This window comes from Pinus tabuliformis, chromosome X (assembly GCF_031772625.1).
Source record: "Pinus tabuliformis cultivar Carrire ecotype Pingquan chromosome X, CPIR1, whole genome shotgun sequence".
NCBI lineage: Eukaryota > Viridiplantae > Streptophyta > Pinopsida > Pinales > Pinaceae > Pinus > Pinus tabuliformis.
Window position 1 is genome coordinate 34,589,668 of NC_142308.1, and position 22,307 is coordinate 34,611,974.

A 22,307-nucleotide genomic window follows, 5' to 3' on the forward strand; every position below is an offset into this window, starting at 1 on the left:
ATGTGGCATACCAGTCAGCCACATTTTCTACATTGTAGCTGTATTAAATTTTATGTTTTATTTATGGCTTTTCAATGAAACTCAAAGTTGCATTCCATCGTTCCGTGATGCATTGTGCATAATCTAAGTGGTAATTGCATTTATTGTTTTTATGCCATTCCTTGCCATTAATCTATTTTTTTGGTATTACACTTACTCTATTGCTAGGATTAGACTGAATCAATGTTGTCCTTTTTTTTCTCGGATTGTTTCTTATTTGTGAGTTTTCTACCAAGTTAACCATTGATTGATTAATCTCTGAAACATGTCATGTATTTACTCACTGTTTTCACTAACTATGTGAACAGAGCAAGCACAAGCAGATGAGATTGCAGGAGTGGTGGATGATGAAAGTAATGAGCCAACCATGGAGGAAAAACTTATGAAATTAGGGATATTAGAGGAAGAGAAGGAAAAAAAACCAAGAGAATCAACAGTTGCTTCAGCCCCCGTAGCAGATTCTTTGATTGTTCCTTTAACACAGGCTTTGCGAAGTGGGGACAATTTTTTATTGGAGAAATGCTTGTCTGTCACAAATATTAAGGTCAGTTTTATTGCATTATATAGTGAAAAGATATTTTTGTATGAACAATGGTGCCTAATAAGCACCAAAATCACATGTGAGCCCTGAGCTTCGTATATTAAGAAGTGAGCATGTAGAGGGTTTGTGAACTTGCATGTCGGCCATTATGTATAATGCTTATGTATTGTCCTTTTGCAGGTTATTAAGAAATCAGTATTTTCTATGAATCCTGGTGATGCTCTTGATTTTCTTAGAGATCTGGTCTACAAACTGAAGTCAAGGTTAGCAAGTTTCTTGAAGTGGACAAATTGCTTGTTTGTTATCAAATCTAAGATTCTTAAATTCATTTGCAATGAAAGTAGTAAAATGAATTGTAAAGTTGTAAAATGCACATGGTTTTTTTTTCCTTGTTGTGCCAAGTAGGAAATGAATTGTTTGCTGGAATTGTTATGGTTTATAGCTTGTAGGTATAATGGTATAACCTACTTCATGTGGCTTGTGTTCACTTTCAAATTTGGGTATCATGGATTTCATAACAAGTTTCTTTGTGAGAAAATAAGATAAAATTAGCTGTGAAGTTTGACAAAGATAGTTAAGACATCTCCATTATAACTTAATATATTCATAGAAAAAATGAATACAAATAATTTTTAAATTCACTTTTGACCCAGAAATGTGCTGAACTAAATTTCTAGTGGGCTTTTAGTATTGTGGTTTAAGGACTAAGGCTTATGGTGAAAGTTTAATAATTAAGAATAAAAATTTAGAGGTTTTGGGTTAAGACTGAATGGATTGTTATTTTTTTGGAATTAAACAAAATACAAAGCTGAACACTTACTTTGAAAACTTATAAACAATTCTGCATGGCTGTTTAAATTTGTGATTGCTCAAGATTTGGCAATTTTGAGTTTTTTTTTTGAAAAAATTGTCATACATGGTTACTATGAAACATATACAAGGGTACTTACAGATTTTGATCAAGACATACTTTATCAGAGCCACATAGACTTTGACTAGGTCAAGAGTTATTTTTCTTAATGGATAAGAGTAGTAAAAAGTACTAGTGATGGGGGTTGTATATTAAATTTTCCATTCAATTCGCTATTTCTTTATATTTGACAAAAACAATTTTTCATTTTTTAAATTAGGATTTGTGGCGATTAACATTGTAACATACAAAAGGGTGGTTATAGGGTTAAAACATACACAGGAAAAGGCACAAAGCCCTCTAGATTAGTAGTTCAAAATATCTATTTTCATAAGAAGAGGTAACACACTTTTATTTGTGTCCAACAAATGTCTTATATAGGTCAAAAGGACTCCTAGGTACATTAAAATCAATACATAGTGGGAATGCGAGTGCATCTCTTATAAAAGCCTATCTAATCAATGAGGTCAAAGACCTAGAATCTAAAGTCTTTTGTCTAAAATAAGAATATAGAGTGGTACAAACAAAGTTCGTTATCACACGAAATATTCAAAATCTCCGGAATATAAAGAAATTGTTGAAATTTCTAAGTATTACCTATTAGAAATTTTATCTGTGTATTCTTTGGTTTATTTCTCCTATTTGTTAATTATGAACAAGTTATTTAACTATATAAATACTGAAATAAACACAATATAGTCTCAACCGTCTACAGATTCAACAATTGAAAGAAATAGCAAACACACAAGTGACACTGTTATTTTTGGACAACCTGTCCCCGAAAAAACCCAACTTGGGAAAACAGGTGCAACAATTCTGAGGGTTATTTTATTATGCAGTCTTTTTGAGTGAAACTGGGTGCCAAGCCGGCTCACCCGACAAAGAAAATAATCCGATAGTAATACCTGTTTATTCAGAAGCAGATATTCGGAAGGTCTGCCCCATGAAACCCTCTCCGGCACAATCTGAAGCTCAATGTCAGCCCTCCTGGCCTCCTCGTCAGCCTAGAACTCACTGCGTCAACCCTCTGAGACACTGCGCAGTGTCTATGGCCCTCTGCGTCGCTCCTGCAGCCTCCGTGTGAATGACGCAGACCCTTCTGGCCTTTGCGTAGTCCCTTCTGCCTCTGCGTGGATCCCTCTGGCTCAGTGTTTGCCGCTTTCTGCTTCTGCGTTGGTCTGTCGGCACTATCTCTGCCTCTCTGCCTCGTACTCATTGCCCCTCGCTGCAACTGATCACTGGTTTGATTTCTCTTAGAAAACCCTGCTCTAGAAAAGTAAACTGACTGATCACTCGTGTGTTCTCCAATTGACCCTCAAGCCTCCTCTTATACTTTTCCCATTGGTCTTTCAACGACCGAGATTACATCTCTAATCAACGGCTAAGATTAGATTTGGCTTGATCCATGTCCTTTAGAACCTTCTAAGTTCTAACCCAATTTTATATTAATCCCCATTAATATTTTATTTTTCTTAAGTTTAGACTTAGGAACTCCATTAAAATTATTAGTTATTTTAATATCTCCTTAACCGGGTAGAATTTGCCCAAACCATTTTTGGGTCTTGAAGATCTCATGTGCTTTAACCTCTCCACCAATTTTCATGGCTAGAGCACATCCGATGCTACCCCAAATCAACAGAAATCCATATGAACAATATATAAATTGTATATAGGAAGTTGATAGCAAAAATTGGATGATTGGTTGTACAATGACAGAACCAAATAAATACCTATGGGGGATGTCCTTTCATGAACAATCATGGCCCTTGAGACACGTCTTTTCATTATACCAATTATACTAATTATTTTATAATGAATTATGTAATTATATTATTTTATATATTTATGTTCATAACATTGTCTTCCCCTTTAGAAAAGTTTTGTCCTCAAAGCATATTGATGAAAATGCTTGATATCTTTTTTTTCTAATAATATTTTTGTGTCTTTACCAATTCTTGGAACTATCATCTTTGATGATACAAAACGATATGGACATCTAAGTGTTGAGAAAAATTGTTGAATTGAAAAATGATCTAACCATCCCAATTCGATCTTCTATGGAACTTACTTGATACCCGAGATGAATGGTTTTCATTAGACTTAATTATGTTGGCATCAATGTTTTTTAGAAAGTAAGTCTATGACTAAGTGTTATTGATACACTTACTGGTTGAAATGTGTGCTCTTATGATTTGGATGTTGATAAGGAGTTCTTGTGACATGATTTACTCTAGGTATATGATCTTTTTCACACGATGATGTTGCTTGGTCAGTTGATAGATCTTCAGTTTAAATTTCCATTGTTTGAACTACATCATTTGAATATGTCTTCACTTCACTTCGATTGTGATCTTTCTGAAATATAATATTATATGGATCAATATTTGTTCCCTTTTCTTCATCTTTGACAATTTTACAGCGGTTGCTTCATAGCTTTGGACTTCTTGACTTGTGCAATTAATCTATGATTATGATCGTTTAAGCGACAAGTATCTTTGATATTGACTTTGACTTTCCTGAATGATAATTGTTGATATATCTTTTGGGCCTGTTGATGAAGGCACTATCAAATCTTTTAAGCAACAAATTTATTCGTTTTAAGATGACCTTGACAAATTATTTTTGTACCTTTGATATTGACTTTTGACTTTCTTGAATGATAACCTTCAATATATCTTTCAAGCATTCTGATGAAGGCACTATCGAATTCGACTTAACTCTAATGTCATTAAGTGTCACCATATTTTTTTTTTGTTGTGTAAGGGTTGTCATCTTATTATCGAAATAATGCATTACAAGTGATAGTACTTTGTGCTACTGGCCTGCTCGTTGGGAAACCAACCTAGTAGCACAAATTGAGTAGCTTGAGATCACAGATTCCTCGCTTAATCAATTCAGCAAATAAAAAGAAAGCATAGACAAAATCCACAAGGGGCTCCAAGAGATTGTGAACACTAAGGCGTTGTTCTTCAGAGCTATGTCAACTGAAAAAGTAACTTCCCATTTTCAATTATGCAAAATGAAAACACCTATACTCGGCTAAAGCTTGAAGTTTCACTTCATATTAACCTGGAGGTTCCACACGTTGTGCAACGAATGATAGCTGGCTAAATGACTTCGTCGGTGGACCACGCGCTCCATTAAGCCATAAACCTCGAACTGCAAACAATGCTATTAGAACCAATGTTTTTAAAACCGGACCCGATGACCGGACCGGTCCACCTAATGAACCGGTTTACCAACCGGAACCGGTCTAACTGAGACTGGTTTGGTCTAAACGAACCGGTTTTAAAAAAATACATTAAATAATTAATTTTTAATGAAACAAAACTATTTTTAAGATGTAAAGCCATGATTCCAAGCCAATAGAGACAAAATATGCAAAGTTTGCTCATTTATATACCATGTAAAGGTGAAGATATCAAAATGGCACCGAGTGTAATACATATCATCGACAAAATAGAAAAATACATAAGAAATGAGGCTCTAAATGGCCTATAAAGTCCAAAAACAATGCTGCAAGCTATGAGGCCATTGGCCTACTACAAGTCTACGGTGTACACATGATCATTCATCAAGTTCATCACCACTACTAGACATAGGATCATCATCAGGAGCTACATAGACATCATCTGGTTTAGAGGCTGAGCATGCCTCAGCCTGATCTTCAACCTCAGTATCAATGCCACCAATGACAATAGAAGTGGACCTAATGGAAGCACGAGTTTGTCGACCTGCATGACTAGTGCCTTCCGTTGGTTCTTTGCCTTTCCTTGATACCGCTACTGATCCTAGTTCTGATGCCACCACATAATCTGCTTCATCCCTTGCTAAAGCCATGTCGATATCAAAATCAACCTCAAGCATAGGTTCTTCAGTCTCCTCCACCCATTCTGATGTCGGATCAATATCGTCCAACACAATGGGATCTAGATCAGGAGTTTTGCTCATCATTTGAAGCTCTGATTGCATTTATTGTTTACTCCCAAACCATGAAATCCTGAAAACCATTAAGTCTGCTGAATTTTGAGTGAAATCTAAAATTCTAATTTCTCCATATGAAATCCAATGAGGTCGAAACCACTCTCAAACATCCTGAGTCATTTCATGGTAATGTTAAAATTTTAAGTAAAACATCTCGAGTCACTTTTACTTTAAGAATTTAACATTACCATTAATTTCCAACATTGTTAGGGTTGAAACACCCTTAGTTTCCCCCCAAAACCACTAAAACATAGTAAAAAATATGCTTTTTTAACTTTACGGTGGGCGTGCCTAAAACCGGCCTGTTCCGTCCTAAACTGGCCAGTTTTCACCGGTTAGGGCAAAAAAATGGCGAAATGGCCTTTCCAACCGGGTTTTTTGGCCGGTTTAGACCGGCGGCCTTGCTAACCGGTCGGTTAGACCGGTAACCAGTTTTTAAAAACGGTTTTGAAAACACTGATTAGAACTGGACTGGAACCGGCCGGTTCGACTGTTTTTGGCCCAAAACTGGTTCGAATCGGAATAGGTTGGTTTGGTATTGAACCGACCTATTCCACTGAATCGGTTCAAGACCTGTTCCATGTTGTTTGTACCTTCCCGGGTCAACATAAAAATTTGCATATTTTTTATTTTTCATTTGGTTTGCCCACTTCTAATTCTCTCATATGCCAGCCTAATATTCAAGCCTGTGGTCCTCACCCTAATTTAAGTAAAAGTTTTACTTAAATTTTTAACATTACCATGAAATAACTCAGGATGTTTGAGAGTGGTTTCAACCTAATTGGATTTCATACAGAGAAAGTAGGGTTTTAGATTTCACTCAAAACCTAGTAGACTTAACAATTTTTCAGGATTTCCTATTGGATTTTGTCATGTACGAGGTTAAGGAACTAGTATTTAATAAAGAGCACCAACCCCTCTATGTACTTTGATGTTAGTGACATTGGTTGTCGAACTCTTCTATCATGACTCTACTAAAAATGTACCCATCACTCGAACAAAATTTTGACTTGACATGCTACATTTTTTCTATCTTATTTTAATGCTTAGAGGGTTATATTAATGACAAAGATCCCAATATAGGCAATGATTTTGATGATACGTAGGTATTTGTTGTAGCATGCCTTTTTTTGGATGCTAGAGGCCATCTAGAGCATATTTGTTGATGTATTTCCAGTTCAGGGATGGATTGCACTCAATGTACTTTTGGTTATGTTCTCTTACATGCTATATAAATGAAAATTTTTGCTTATTTGTGTATAATGGGTTTTGATTCATATGGATGCACATGTATATATACATTTTTCTTTAAAATTTGAATATTTTGTGTTTTTGATCAACCGTTTTATTTTATTTTATTTGTCTATATAAATTTTCCGGTTTTGACTAGTTCCCAATCCTTAAGGTTTTTTGGTTCGATCATCGGTTCAATTCTAATAACATTGATTGCAGACACTTGTGAACCAAAGTGCTTGAACCAATGGCCAACTATCGTAGCCTAGAGGTACCATGCATGATTCAATAGCAGATGAGCCACGTTGAGAGGTTCCTCCGACAGGCCGCAAGCACCTATAGCCCACGAGCTATGATTTGCATGTGCTTGCTACGTTCTAGAACCCGTAACCATCGTGACATCCATAGCCAGTAGGGAGAAAACCAGATTCCAATTGTTAATCTAGGTTGTCATTGATGTCAATATAACAGTGTTTGTAATGGAAAATTCTTTGATACATGATTGCCCATTGATGCCCATTGATCATAATGCTCATAGTTTGATATATGATGATATGATGAGATGGGGAACCCAAGTGGATTAAACAACAGGAGGTCAATTGAACAACAAATGAAGCGTCAATTGAACAGCAAATGACGCGTCAATTGAACAACGATTGAACAACGACGCAGTAGATCCAGTGAAGCAACAAGAGCAAGAAGCCAAAGAGTAAGATGAAGAGTTTATCGAAAACCATCAAAGAAACAAGTCGCAGGAGCAACAACTATCGAAAGAACGAGGGTAGGAAAGTACGGACTTCCTTGATCGTGGTTGAAGTCCCGCACTCAATCCTAGCTGTCGATCTCATAGTCAACCGTTAGGTCACGGTCAACTACGGGGGTTAAGGCCTGTTTTAATCCATGTGCCAGTCGAAGTCCCGCAAATCCTCCAATTGCGATAAGATTGTGGACCGCTGCACCATTATAATACGTCCTAAAGAAATATTGCATCTGTCGCATATCACAAGTCTTGAAGAAATGTAACGATGGTAAACTGCGATTGCGATAAGACTTGTGGACCCGACAGACTGCCAATTGCGATGGAAGTATGGACCCGATGGATCTATTGACGACTGTTCAATATTATATTGTGTCCATTTCATTGGTATTATGAATATCAGCCATGTTACATTGGTGATGTTAAGAGTTGCAATTGCGGGACCTCCAAAAGTTGCGATTGCGATTGATGACGTGGATGTGGGACCTCATTGGGTACGGTCTCTCCTATGAAATCCTCCGTAAATAATGAGTCTATCGTATGAATATTAAAAAAAAGGGGCCCCTCTAATATAATTTTAATATGCAACATCTATTGTAATTCAGCCTCTCTTCCAAATGAACATGTCTTTCGAGTATTAGTGAACTCGAAGAGACAGAGGAAGTCGAAGGTCGAGCGAGCAAACAAGGAATCTAAAGGTCGAGCGAACGAAATATCGAGAAGTCTTGAAGAAATGTAATGATGGTAAACTGCGATTGCGATAAGACTTGTGGACCCGACAGACTGCCAATTGTGATGGAAGTATGGACTCGATGGATCTATTGACAGCTGTTTAATATTATATTGTGTCCATTTCATTGGTATTATGAATATCAGCCATGTTACATCGGTGATGTTAAGAGTTGCAATTGCGGGACCTCCAAAAGTTGCGATTGCGATTGATGATGTGGATGTGGGACCTCATTGGGTACGGTCTCTCTTATGAAATCCTCCGTAAATAATGAGTCTATCGTATGAATATTAAAAAAAAGGGGCCCCTCTAATATAATTTTAATATGCAACATCTATTGTAATTCGGCCTCTCTTCCAAATGAACGTGTCTTTCGAGTATTAGTGAACTCGAAGAGACAGAGGAAGTCGAAGGTCGAGCGAGCAAACAAGGAATCCAAAGGTCGAGCGAACGAAATATCGAGAAGTCAAAAGGTCGAGAAGCCAAAGGTCTAGTAGATGATAAAGGTACAAAAGAAGCTGAAGATCGAGTGAGAAAGAAGTTAGCTGTAGGTCCAGTAGGACAGAGGGAAGCCGAAGGTCCAGCAGGACAAAAGGAAGCCGAAGGTCACAACAGGAAGAAGGAAGCCGAAAGGGCCAGCGGAAGACGAAGATCTGTTTGACCTCGAACTAGCCAAGTAAGATTTCATCAATCATCAGTTGAAGGGAGCAGTAGACAACACTAGCGTTGAAGTATTTTGTGAGTTTGTACCTTGGAAGTAAGATACCGCAACTGTCAGTCCTGAAGCATTTACCGTGACAGTGAAAATAAAGGCTTGAAACAGAGAGTTTTTTTTGTGCAGAGCTTAGTGCAGTTCATTGTAGACACATTGAAGTTGTGTGAAGACTATTGTAGATCATGATGGCTATTTGAAATCATCATGAGGTAACTTTGCAGACTCTGTGTGGGCAATATGAAGAGTTGTGAAGACTCCTTCATATAAAGACAGGTTGTCATTGATGATGTAGCATGGAGACTACAGTGAAGCTGTAAATTGACAGAATTCAATGAAAAAGATTTTGGGAGCAGAGAATTACTATCAAACATATCTAGACAAAATATAGCAGTGGGTTGGAGCCCAGAGGGTTGGTGCCCTGAAGGTTGGAGCCTCAAACAAACAAGGTTGGTGCCTTGACAAGATAGGGTTGGAGCCCTTGGAGTTGGTGCCTCATAATTGGAAGGATTGGTGTCCTTGGAGTTGGTGCTCCTAAACACAAGGTTGGTGCCTTGAGAAGATAGGGTTGGTGTCCTAGAGGTTGGAGCCTCACAAAAGACCAAGCTAGTGCTTGGCAACAAATTGACGCCTTATATATATTGTATCTGATTTATTGTAAAGATTATATTAATAAAAGCATTTATTCCTATTGTTCATTTTGTGTTCTAAATATAAATGAGTTAACTGGTAAAAATTACAATTGAAAAGGAATACTGATTCACCCCCCCTCTCAGTATTTCCAACAATTGGTATCAAAGCCAGTGCCTTCACTCAAAAGCCTAACAAATTGAAGGTTGATCATTAGAACACAAATGGCGAAGCCAAGGAAGAAAGTCTCCAATCCTCCTCAAGATGTGTCTCCGTCTACCACTGAAATAGAAGTCAACCAATTTATGAAGGCTCCATGGTTAAATGAAAACTTTGATATATGGGAAGCAAGAGTGAGGAATTTCTTAAAGATCCAAGGCATTGAAGTATGGGAATCAATAATTACTGATAACATGATGAATGGAGAATCCAAGGAGTACAATGCAAAAGCGATGAAGGCGATCTTGAATGGTCTACCAGATTCTATAAAGAACAATTTAGGAAAATGTTCATCGGCGAAGGGTATATGGGACAAACTTCATGATCTTCACTCAGAAGGAGCATTGACAATGATCTCTAGTCAAGAAAATGATGGAAAACAAGAAGAAAATCCAGAGCTTGTCAAGGAAGCTGAAGATGAGATTGATGACATCAAGGCTATAAGAAGACGTAGAAAATGAAGAGAATGAAAAGACTTTGTAGAAGATATCCTGACTAAACTTATGGTTGCCATGGAAGAGATTATCAATTTGAAAAAGGAAAATGAAGAACTTAATAAGAAAGCACTAGCTGGTGACGAAGACCAAACAAGGAAGAAAGTTGTGACCTTGTCAAGTTTCAAGTACAAGAAAGGGATGAAGAGCTTGCCAAGCTTAAGAAGGAATTTCATCAAAACAAAAGAAAGCATCATGAAGAAGTCATATCCATGACAATTCAATTGCATAAAGCAAAGAAATAGGAAGATATCTTGTCAAGACAACTTGAACAAAGGCACAAGAGCTTGAACAAACTTGAAGAAGAGATTGGTCAGTACAAGGTAGAGGTCTCCTCTCTCAAATCTCAACTGCAAGAAGCAAGAAAGTTAGCACAAGGAGCTGAGAAGACAATGGAAACATTGGCAATCATAAAAGGACTAGTTGATGAAGCAGAAAAGGAGAGAAACACCATGATATGTCAACTTAAAACAAAGGATGGAGAAATCTTCAAATTAAAATCTAACATCAACCTTCTCAAGGCCGAAACATGTAAAGCTACAAGGATCAAGGAAGAAATGGAGAGCAATCTAGCAAAGGAAAATGAAGAAATCTTCAAAATGAAGTCAGATATCATCTCCCTTAAATTAGAAGCAAATGAAGCAATACGTATTAAGGAAGAGATTGAGAAACAACTTGCTAAGAAGAATAATGATTGCGGAAAATTGGAAGAAGAGATTGTCTCCCTCAGGAAAAAAGTTGAAGGGATGGACAAAACTTGAAGAGTTCTCAAGCATTGGATGACATGCTCAGCCATCAAAGATGTCCATTTGATAAATCAGGTCTCGGGTATGCAGGTGAATCCTCAAGCAAGAATGATAATGCTTCAAACAACAAGGATATGAGGAAGTCAGAAAGAAACGTTGATGCTCCCAGTTTTAACAAAGGTAAAGATAAGAGTCAAGATGATAATGAAGGAAGTCCTGTTCCAACATGAAATGCAAATGTTGTCAAGAATGCAAGAAGCAATAATTATCATCAAAGTATCTCAAGGTATAAAGGCTTCAGAAGTACATCAAGGAAATCTCCATCTCCCAGGTACCAACTTTGGACACATGGCAAAAGATTGTAGGGCTTATAATGATCCCCGTCAATCTACGAGAAGCAATTTCGCAGGAAGAAGTCATGAATTCTTATTCATGAACAACAAAGAATGCTTCAAGTGTCATAACATTGGTCATATGGCACGTAATTGTAACTTGATTTGGGCACCTTCTCAAGCTAGAACCATGCCAGAAAAGAAAGTTACACAAGTATGGAGAATAAAGCTGTAGGAATTTACAGGGTAAGTTCCTCAGACAGAACACCAAAGGACACCGCTCACAAACAGATCACAGATCAATACACCAATATTTTTGACGTGGTTAAAACCCCCAAAGAGGGAAACAGTCCACGTCCTGAGCCAACGCGACCACTTCAGGCAAATTTACATAAGCTTCTCTAATGGACGGTTACCCTACAAATGACCCTCCATGCTCTTGAAATAGAGATCATGGACCAATCGGGTGTTAAGCCACAAATCAAGTGTCGGTAATACCGAGGAGAGAATGAACCGTCAGATCACTACATATCGTGACCGTCGGATTGTAAGTTACAAAATGTACATAGTAAAGAAACACACTTTACCTAACTCTATACTAGACCAAGTTATATTTAACTATTTCCTATGTGTCGGAATATCCTAACATCACCCCTTAAGAACAACTTGGGATAGGATTGAAGAATTTACAAATATGACACAATAGGAGAAGGAAGGAGGCACTAGAGCCTATCCCCCCTTAGTGACAACTTCCTGAACTACAACCATAAATCGAAGTTTAGTAAACTACGCCTCTGTGAGAGCCTTTGTAAAGATGTTTGCAACTTGATCATTTGTTGAACAATATTGCACTTCAAGAACATGGTCGTGAATGAGCTTTCTGATGAAGTGCATGTGTAGTTCAATGTGTTTGCTGCGCTGATGTTGGACTGGATCTTTGCATAGTTGAATGGCACTTTGATTATCACACCAAAGTGTAGTCGGGTGTTGCTGCGGAAAGCCAAACTCTGATAAGATCTGACGAAGCCACAAGGCTTCCTTACTAGCTTCTACGGCACCACGATACTCTGCTTCTGCTGAAGAAAGGGAAATGGCACCTTGTTTCTTGCAAGCCCATTTAATAGGTCTTGAACCAAGAGTGAACACATAACCTGCAGTAGACTTCCGATCATCAGGGTCACCAGCCCAATCGGAATCAGTGAAACCAACCAATAGAGGAGATGCTTCGGCACTGTAATGAATCCCAAACTGAACTGTACCTCGAACATAACGAAGTATTCTTTTAGCTGTTTTCCAATGACTTTCATGTGGGTTTTGCATAAACCGAGCAACAAGGCCAACGACAAAGGAAAGGTCAGGACGAGTATGGGTTAGATACAAAAGTTTTCCTACAAGTTGACGGTATAAGGTAGCATCAACTTCAGGGGAAGTGCAAGTGACTGAAAGTTTGACTCCAGACTGAAAGGGAGAAGGGGTTGGCTTACAGTATTCCATGTGGAAATGGCGTAGAAGATCACAGGCATACTTGGACTGGGAAAGGGCAATACCTTCCTTGGATTACAAGACTTGAAGACCAAGAAAATAATGCAAGTGTCCTAAGTTTGTCATTTCAAACTTCTTTTTAAGGCTGGACTTCACATGGTTTATAAGGTTGGGATCACTAGCAATGAGGATAAGATCATCAACATAAAGAACAAGAATGATAAGAGACTTGCCCACTTTCTTGGTGTAGACAGTATTGTCAAAATGACACCTATAAAAGCTAGATTCTAAAAGAAAGCTATCCATTTTGGCATACCAAGTCCGACGAGCTTGCTTGAGACCATAAAGGGATTTCTTAAGCCGACATACAAGGCTGGAGTCTGTTTGTATAAAGCCAATAGGTTGTTCCATATAGATTTCTTCATGCAAGTCCCCATGCAAGAAGGCAGATTTAAGATCCATCTGATGGACTTCCCATTTGAAAGAGGCAGCAAGGGAAAGAACAAGGCGGACAGAGTTCATTTTGGCAACAGGGGAGAAGGTTTCGATATAGTCAATGCCTTCAACTTGTAAAAAACCCTTAGCAACAAGACGAGCTTTGTGTTTATCCACGTTCCCATCTGGTCCATACTTGGTTCTGTAAACCCATTTGCATCTAACAAGTTTTCGTCCCTTTGGTAGAGGAACAAGATCCCATGTATCATTTGCCAATAATGAACGATATTCTTCATTCATAGCTGCGTCCCAATCTGGATGGCCTGAAGCTTTTGCAAAGGTGTCAGGATCATAATTCGTTAAAGCTTGAGCTAGTAAAGAAGAGGCTCTATCGAACTGAGAACGTGTACGTCGCTGATCTGTAGGATCACCGGCAAGATCACCTGCTGCATCCCGAGTAGCACGGACCCATTTTGGAAGTTGAGGAGCTGAAGGAGGATCCTGAGAAGGTGGGGGATGATTATCATCCTCGATTCATCATCTGAAGAAGAAATATTTTCAAAAGTAGAAGAGATAGGGAGAGGTGGCACATCCGCCGAACTAGGCTCGTAGGCCGATAGATTTTCAGCAAACTTTACATCTCTTCTAATGATAACATTTTTGGACTTAAGTGGAATAAGTCTATATCCTTTGACATCTTCAGAATATCCAACAAAAATACATTTTTCACTCTTAGGTTCTAAAGCTTTATGTTTCTCATCTGGAATATGGGCCCATGCTTCACTTCCAAAAACACGAAAGTGACTTACATCTGGTTTAATTGAGCTCCATGCTTCTTCTGGAGTGATATTCTTTAAAACCTTAGTAGGAGTGCGATTTATTATGTAATTTGCACAGTTAATTGCTTCTGCCCAAAAATTAAGACCAAGTCCTTTAGATTGAAGCATACAATTAGCCATTTCCTTTAAGGTGCGATTCTTCCTTTCAGCTACACCATTTTGTTGTGGAGTATATGGAACAGTATGTTGCATTTGAATTCCATTCTCAGTGCAAAAGTTGATGAATTTGTTGTTAACATATTCTCTGCCATTATCAGATTTTAGCTTAAGAATTTGATGTCCAGATTGTTTTTCAACAAAGGCCTTAAAGGCCAAGAAAATGTTAAATACTTCACTCTTGAGTTTTAAGAAGTATACCCAAGTGCGTCTGGAGAAATCATCAATGAAAGTTAAGAAATACTTGTAGCCAGAGAATAAAACAACTGGAAGTGGACCACATAAATCACTACGCACAAGCTGTAAAGGGGCTGAGGCGTGCCAAGAGGCACGTTTTTCAAAACTATCCCGATGATGTTTTCCGAGTACACATCCGGAACAAACACCATCTCTGCAAGATACCATTGGAAGACCTGTCACCATATTTTCTTTACATAGATTTTGAAGGGAGCGATAGTTTAAGTGACCAAATCGCTCATGCCAAAGTTTGCTCACTTCATCGTTATGAGCAACAAATACCGAGGGAAGATTTGATGACCCGAAGTTGTGAAACTTATACAACCTTGTAGAATCATCGGCAATGCCAGTAGCTAAAATCTGTCTAGGATCTCTTAGGTCCTTAATTACAACATCGTGAGGTGAAAATTCAATGATTTTACCTTCACCTGAATGAGTTTTCTGATATACAGATAGAAGGTTGCAGGATAAGGTTGGAACACATAATACATCATTAAATTGGCCATTGTCTATATGAACAGTTCCAGTCCCTACAACACTAAGAGATCTATCATCACCAACATATATATTTTTGGTGTTACAATCATTTAAAGAAGAAAACATGGCTTTGTTTTTGGCCATGTGATAAGAAGCTCCAGAATCAATGAGCCACTCATGAGAATGAGAAGAAGAAGATACATTTAGTGCATAGCCAGACCGAGATGCTTGACAACCACATGTAGAAAGTGTTATTCCTGAAGATGAAGTTGAAGTTGAAGAGTGCTCCAAATGTGTGTTATGCTTCTTCATTGCTGCTTCCAAGGCTTCCATCTTCTTAAAGGTTTTGGATTCTTATTGCAAGTGGCCATCTCGATTACAAAAGTTGCAATGTCTATCAGTCTTCTTCCCTTTGTTTTATTTGTCTTATCATTTTGTTGAAATGATTTTTCATTTTGCGGTTGAAATTGTGTAGGACACTTGTTTGGTTTAGGGCCATTCCTTTTAGGATAAGAGTTTTTCTTGTTTTCTTATTAAAGAATCACAAAAGGAATCAAAGGAAGGGGACTTGTAGGCTTGTCCTTGAGAAATGAAGGCTTCTCTTGTAGAATGGAAGGTGGAAACAAACACAGAATAGGTTGGTCCCAACTTAGTAAGAATGGAATAGATAAGGTTACTATCTTCTGTCTTAACCTTAACACCTTCCAAGAGAAGTCTAAAGGTCTTGAACTTGGACAAAAAATCTTCAATGCAAGAAAAATTATTGGGGTCCAATGTAAGCAACTCATTTTTGAGTTGATGGGCTTTAAGTTCATTTTTAATTCCAAAAACTTTAGTGATCTGTTTCATTGCTTCCTCAGGAGTATCAAGTTCTGCAATATGGAATCTAAGATCTGGAGAAATAGACATCCCTATCAACCCTTGTGCTTGATCTTGCCTATTTTCTCATTTAGCTGCGTTATCTTCATCTTTCAGTTTGGTTTCTTGGCCTGAGGCTATTCTATAGAGACCTTTACTTCTAAGTAAATCTACAATGTACGACCACCATTGGAAGTAGTTGGTGCTGTGAAGAATAACTTGGCATGGACTTTCCATTTTAACAGAAACTGAAGCTATAGATGCTGAAACTAAGTGTTCCAATGGAAAGATCTCGAAAAATTAGGCTGGTTCAAAAAAAAGGCTCTGAAAACGGCTTCCGGATGAAGAAGTTATGGCTTTTTGAAGAAAATTTGATGAAGATGTCGACGAAGTGCGGGAATGTGCGGAAATGAATGATAATGTTATAAAAAAAAACAACCCCCTTTCCAAACTTAATCTAATTAGCTCAACAAAAAGAAGACTTGAACTCAAGACATCTAATCTCATAAAGTAACTTTGGACCAAGTGAGCTAAAGTAAAAGTTTAGTAATTTTTGGAAAAGAGGAAGGGGTTTTGTTTTGTTTTTGTTTTTGTTTTTTTTTCTTAGTCGCTGGAGCTTTGGGCTGCGTGCTTACTTTGAGAAAGCTCTTTTTCCCTACAAAACAAAAAACACAAAACCCAACACGGACATACAAAGAAAAACGAACCTTACGACTCGAAGTTAGCTTTAGCCGGAAACTAAATATTTTCCTCAATGTTTTTGATTTTCCGAGATCACACTAAGGCGCAGCGGAAAAGAGCATACGCATGAGAAAAATCCTTCCTTTCTGTTACTGATTTGCCCAGATCGCAGAGAGTCGCGGGGCAAAGAGCATACACAGAAATGAAAGGTATAGATCCGGTAATTAAAAAAAACTAAAAAAACTGAAATAAACTGAGAGAAAATAACTGTAAACTGCAAATAAACACTGTATACCTCCAGATCTTAAAAATGAAGTAGCTAGGGCTACCAAAAACCTTTTCGCGTGAAACGAAAGGGGTTCCTCACTGGAACAGATGCTCCTAACACAATAGAGCAGTCCTCTCGGCCCGAAAGTAGTCAGAGACAGTAGATATAGGAAACGACAGTGGATGCAGTTCTACCGGCTTCAGATTTGGATCACCAACGGACGCGACCCGCAAATAGCTCTGATACCATGTAGGAATTTATAGGGTAAGTTCCTCAGACAGAGCACCAAAGGACACCGCTCACAAACAGATCACAGATCAATACACCAGTATTTTTGACGTGGTTAAAACCCTCAAAGAGGGAAACAGTCCACGACCTGAGCCAACGCGGCCACTTCTGGCAATTTATTAATAAAAGAATGAAAATTTACATAAGCTTCTCTCATGGATGTTTACCCTACAAATGACCCTCCATGCTCTTTAAATAGAGATCATGGACCAATCGGGTGTTAAGCCACGGATCAAGTGTCGGTAATACCGATGAGAGAATGAACCGTCGGATCACCACATATCGTGACCGTCGGATTGTAAGTTACAAAATGTACATAGTAAAGAAACACACTTTACCTAACTCTATACCAGACCAAGTTATACTTAACTATTTCCTATGTGTCGGAATATCTTAACAAAAGCAAATACAATCTGAAAATCTCCTGAACCCTCCAGCGAACAACACATATTGTTGACTTGATGAAGATATTATTGATATTTCGAGTGTTTGATGATGGGATTCTACCAAAAAGTGACCATGCATACAGTTAGGGGGAGCTTGTGATTCTTGTTCATTATTGTACAAGCTACTCATGAAAGGGTCCTTATGAAATCCTTGTTGAGCTATATTAACAATCATCCTTTGATAAAGATCATTTCTTAGCAGCACTACATTGAAGAAAATGATCTTGTAACCATTCTTTGGACTATTGTTGAAGATGTTTTCCACTTGATCACTAAGCAGAAATTGGAGCAGCAGAGAAGGCCATCCAATGCTAGAGAAATAGGGCTAATAACTATGTTGTTGGTATTACAGAAGTTGAATATCTCGACTCAGGGATATAATGTGAGAACATGTAAATCAAGGACAGTAATAGAGGCTTTGTTTGAAGGGAAAATCAGCTTATAGTTTTCAATTTTGTCGCACTAACATGAATCTTGATACGATTTCAAAGTATATGAGGTGTCGGTTGTTAGAGGAAGATCTGGAAGGAAGAAGTTATAAGGGCATAATGCTAGAAACAGGGGAGCAGGATACACTCAAGGTTGCTTACACACATTTTACGACAGGAATTCCCCCCACTTCCATCAGAGAGATCAATTTTACGGATGCTATCCGACAACGCCTGCAACATCGTCAAGTTGCAAGATGTGGAACGCCGAAAGAGTTGACACGACCAATTTCGCCTTCATATAGTATTTGATGATATGAAGTCGAATCTTTTTTTTTATTATTTATCAACAAATATTAGACGCGGTCACTCACAATACCGCCCCTGGTTATCAAGAAAATTATGTATGAGCTTATGAAAGGCGTTGCTTCTATGCACGACCATGGTGTCATGCACAAAATCCTGAATCCTAAAGCTATATGAATAGAAACAGAGGACGAGAAATTTGTGTCCCTGAAAAATCGCAAGGTTTTGTCTGCGAAGAGCTATCGATTTACTTGGCAAGGCTTATACGAAGAGAGTAGGGGTGCACTAGTACGTATCTCCTACACTGCTCTTGGATTAGGATACCTATTGTCTTTCTGTTGACATGTCGAATGTCGGTTGCATTTTTGCTTAATTGTATAGAAGGGAGCCTCTCTTTGTGGGATGGAATGATTTCGAGATTCTTCAGGCGATTTTCAGCTTGCTCGGAACTCCAAATGAGGAAGTTTGGCTGGGAGTTTCACAACTCAGTTATTGGCATCCTTTTCCTCAATGGGAGCCCTGTGATCTCAGAATCGAAGTCCTGGATTTAGATGATGATGCGTTCGATTTGTTATCGAAACTGTTGTACTAGCTTGAAACTACATGTACATGTGAAAGAAAATATGGTTTGATGCTTTGAAGGAATCCTGATTTGAAGAAAGATAGCGAGAATGACAATTTCAGTGGCATCTTCTCCTGATTTAGACTATAAAGACTCCTTAATTCTGACTGTGAAGACAAAAAAATTCAGATTGCAGAAGCATAAAAACTTGGACTTGAACATTTGGTGTATGGCTATTTGGAGCCTATTTGGAAGCATTGAAATGGAGCATCTTTAAGCATTGTTGAAAGCAATTGAAGAAGTTCTGAGACATGAAGAGGTGATAATGTGCTAGTTGATGATGACGCAGTGATTCTTCTATCTTGAGTAAAAAGAAGAGCACCACGATAGGGGGAGTAACATACCCATAAAAATATACTATTCATAAAGAACAGAAGCAATTCGACAGGGGGAGTCCTTGTGCACTCCTTTGCCATTGATGTCAAAGGGGGAGAAAAGAAGAATATTGCCATCAACGACAACGGGGGAGATTGTTAATCTAGGTTTTCGTTGATGTCAATATAGTAGTGTTTGTGATGGAAAATTCTTTGATACATGATTGCCCATTGATCATAATGCTTAAAGTTTGATATATGATGATATGATGAGATGGAGGACCCAAGTGGATTGAACAGTAGGAGGTCAATTGAACAACAAATGACGCATCAATTGAACAACAATTGAACAGAAAATGACGTAGTAGATCCAGTAAAGCAACATAAGCAAGAAGCCAAGGAGTAAGATGAAGAGTTTATCGAAAGCCATCAAAGAAACAAGTCACAGGAGCAACAACTATCAGAAGAGCGGGGATAGGAAAGTACAAACTTCCTTGATCATGGCTGAAGTCCCACACTCAATCCTAGCCTTCGATCTCATAGTACACCTTAGATCACGATCAACTGCGGGGGTTAAGGCCTGTTTTAATCCATGTGCCAGTCGAAGTCCCGCAAATCCTCTGATTGTGATAACATTGTGGACCCGCTGCACCATATAATACATCCTAAATAAATATCGCATCAATCGCATATTGCAAGTCTTGAAGAAATGTAACGATGGGAAACTGCGATTGCGATAAGACTTGTGGACCCGTCAGACCGCTGATTGCGATGGAACTATGGACTCGATGGAACTATTGACCACTGTTTAATATTATATTGTGTCCATTTCATTGACAATATGAATATCGGCCATGTTACATCGGTGATGTTAAGAGTTGCGATTACGGGACCTCCGAAAGTTGCGATTGCGATTGATGACGTGGATGTGGGACATCATTGAGTACAGTCTCTCCTATGAAATCCTCCGTAAATAATGAGTCTGTTGTATGAATATTAAGAAAAAAGGGGCCCCTCTGATATAATTTTATATTGTAATTCGACCTCTCTTCCAAATGAACGTGTCTTTTGAGTATTGGTGAACTTGAAGAGACAGAGGAAGCCGAAGGTCGAGCAAACGAAATATCGAGAAGTCGAAAGGTCGAGAAGCCATAGGTCTAGCAGTCGATAAAGGTACAAAAGAAGCCGAAGATCGAGTGAGAAGGAAGTTAGATGTAGGTCCAGCAGGACAAAAGGAAGTCGCAGGTCACAACAGAAAGAAGGAAGCCAAAAGGGCCAGCAGAAGACGAAGATCTGTTTGACCTCAAACCAGCCAAGTAAGATTTCATCAGTCATCAGTTGAAGGGAGCAGTAGACAACACCAACATTGAAGTATTTGTGAGTTTGTTCCTTGGAAGTAAGATACTGCAGCAGTCACTCCTGAAGCATTTACTGTGACAGTGAGAACAAAGGCTTGAAACAGAGAGTTGTTTTTGTGCAGAGCTTAGTGCAGTTCATTGTAGACACATTGAAGTTGTGTGAAGACTATTGTAGATCATGATGGCTATTTGAAATCATCATGAGGTAACTTTGCAGACTCTGTGTGGGCAATATGAAGAGTTGGGAAGACTCCTTCATATGAAGACAGGTTATCATTGATGATGTAGCATGGAGACTACAGTGAAGCTCTAGATTGACAAAATTCAGTGAAGAAGATTTTAGGAGCAGAGAATTACTATCAAACATATCTAGACAAAATATAGCAGTGGGTTGGAGCCAAGAGGGTTGGTGCCCTAAAGGTTGAAGCGTTAAACAAACAAGGTTGGTGCCTTGACAAGATAGGGTTGGAGCCCTTGGAGTTGGTGCCTCGGAATTGGAAGGATTGTTGTCCTTGGAGTTGGTGCTCCTAAACACAAGGTTGGTGCCTTGAGAAGATAGGGTTGGTGCCCTAGAGGTTGAAGCTCACAAAAGACCAAGTTGGTGCTTGGCAACAGATTGAAGCCTTATATATATTGTATCTGATTTATTGTAAAGATTATATTAATAAAAGCATTTGCCTGCTTCAAGTGATTGAGGATTGTAGAACTACTGGAAAATTATATGATGCCATAAAATCTACTTTGATTGCTCTTATCCCTAAGACGGATACCCCCTCATCTTTTAGCGATTTCTGGCCCATCTCTCTCTGCAATTGTCTTTACAAGATCATTGCAAAAATTATCACCAATAGGATCCGACCCATCCTCTCTTAGCATATTTCCCCTGAGCAATTTGCATTCCTGGAAAATCATCAGATCCATGAAGCCATTGGCACAACTCAGGTAGCCATTCACTCAATTCGGTCAAGGAAGTTTAAGGGCATCATATTAGAGATTGATTTGGCCAAAGCATTTGATCGTGTCAGCTGGTTATACATCAAAATGCTTCTTATGCATCTGGGTTTCCCTCACGGTTTTATCATCTGGATCATGTCCGGCATCACATCGACTACTTTCAATGTTCTTATTAACAGATCTGCATCACATTTTTTCCATGTAGAGAGGGGTCTTAGACAATGATGCTTTCTATCACCCCTCCTCTTCCTTATCATCATGGAAGGTCTTAGTAGACTTCTTATCCAGGAGAAAAGAAATGGAAGACTTTTCAGGCTAAAGGTAAACGACCACTGCTATCTCACACATCTTCTATTTGTGGATGATGTCCTCATTTTCCTTGATGGTAGTATCAGAGACTCAACATCTTTTGTAAATGCTCTCTCTCTTTTCTCTAGGGCTACGTGTATGTTGGCAAATCAGGGGAAATCCACTATCACTCTAGCTTTTACTACCATTCAAGAGTCTCGGTTTTCACAACATCACTTTCCTTATAATATCCTTCCACTTGATCAGGGTTTCAAATATCTGGGCTTTTGGATCAAACCATTGAGTCAAAAAATAGTTGATTGGATTTGGTTGGTCATCAAGCTGGAGAAAAGGTTGACTCATTGGAGCCATCGTTTTTTTATCTCGCGCAGGTAGATTGGTCCTTATCAAATCTGTGCTGGAGGCAACGCCTGTTTTCTGGATGTCTGTGGCTTGGATTCCCAGGAACATTCTTGCCTATCTACAACAAATCTGCAGCATATACCTTTGGAATGGGCATCAAGGTAAGAAGATATTTGCATG

At 38.5% G+C, this 22,307-nt stretch overlaps 1 protein-coding gene across 1 annotated transcript in view; it reads left to right on the forward strand.

Annotated features, from left to right (window-relative positions):
- LOC149138201 (uncharacterized) overlaps positions 1–22,307 on the forward strand; it is a 142,736-nt gene that overhangs the window by 85,010 nt on the left and 35,419 nt on the right. The window contains exons 8-9 of the mRNA XM_089450284.1: positions 348–583; positions 761–843. Coding sequence (XP_089306410.1) covers positions 348–583; positions 761–843 — 319 coding nt within the window. The remainder of the gene's footprint in view (positions 1–347; positions 584–760; positions 844–22,307) is intronic.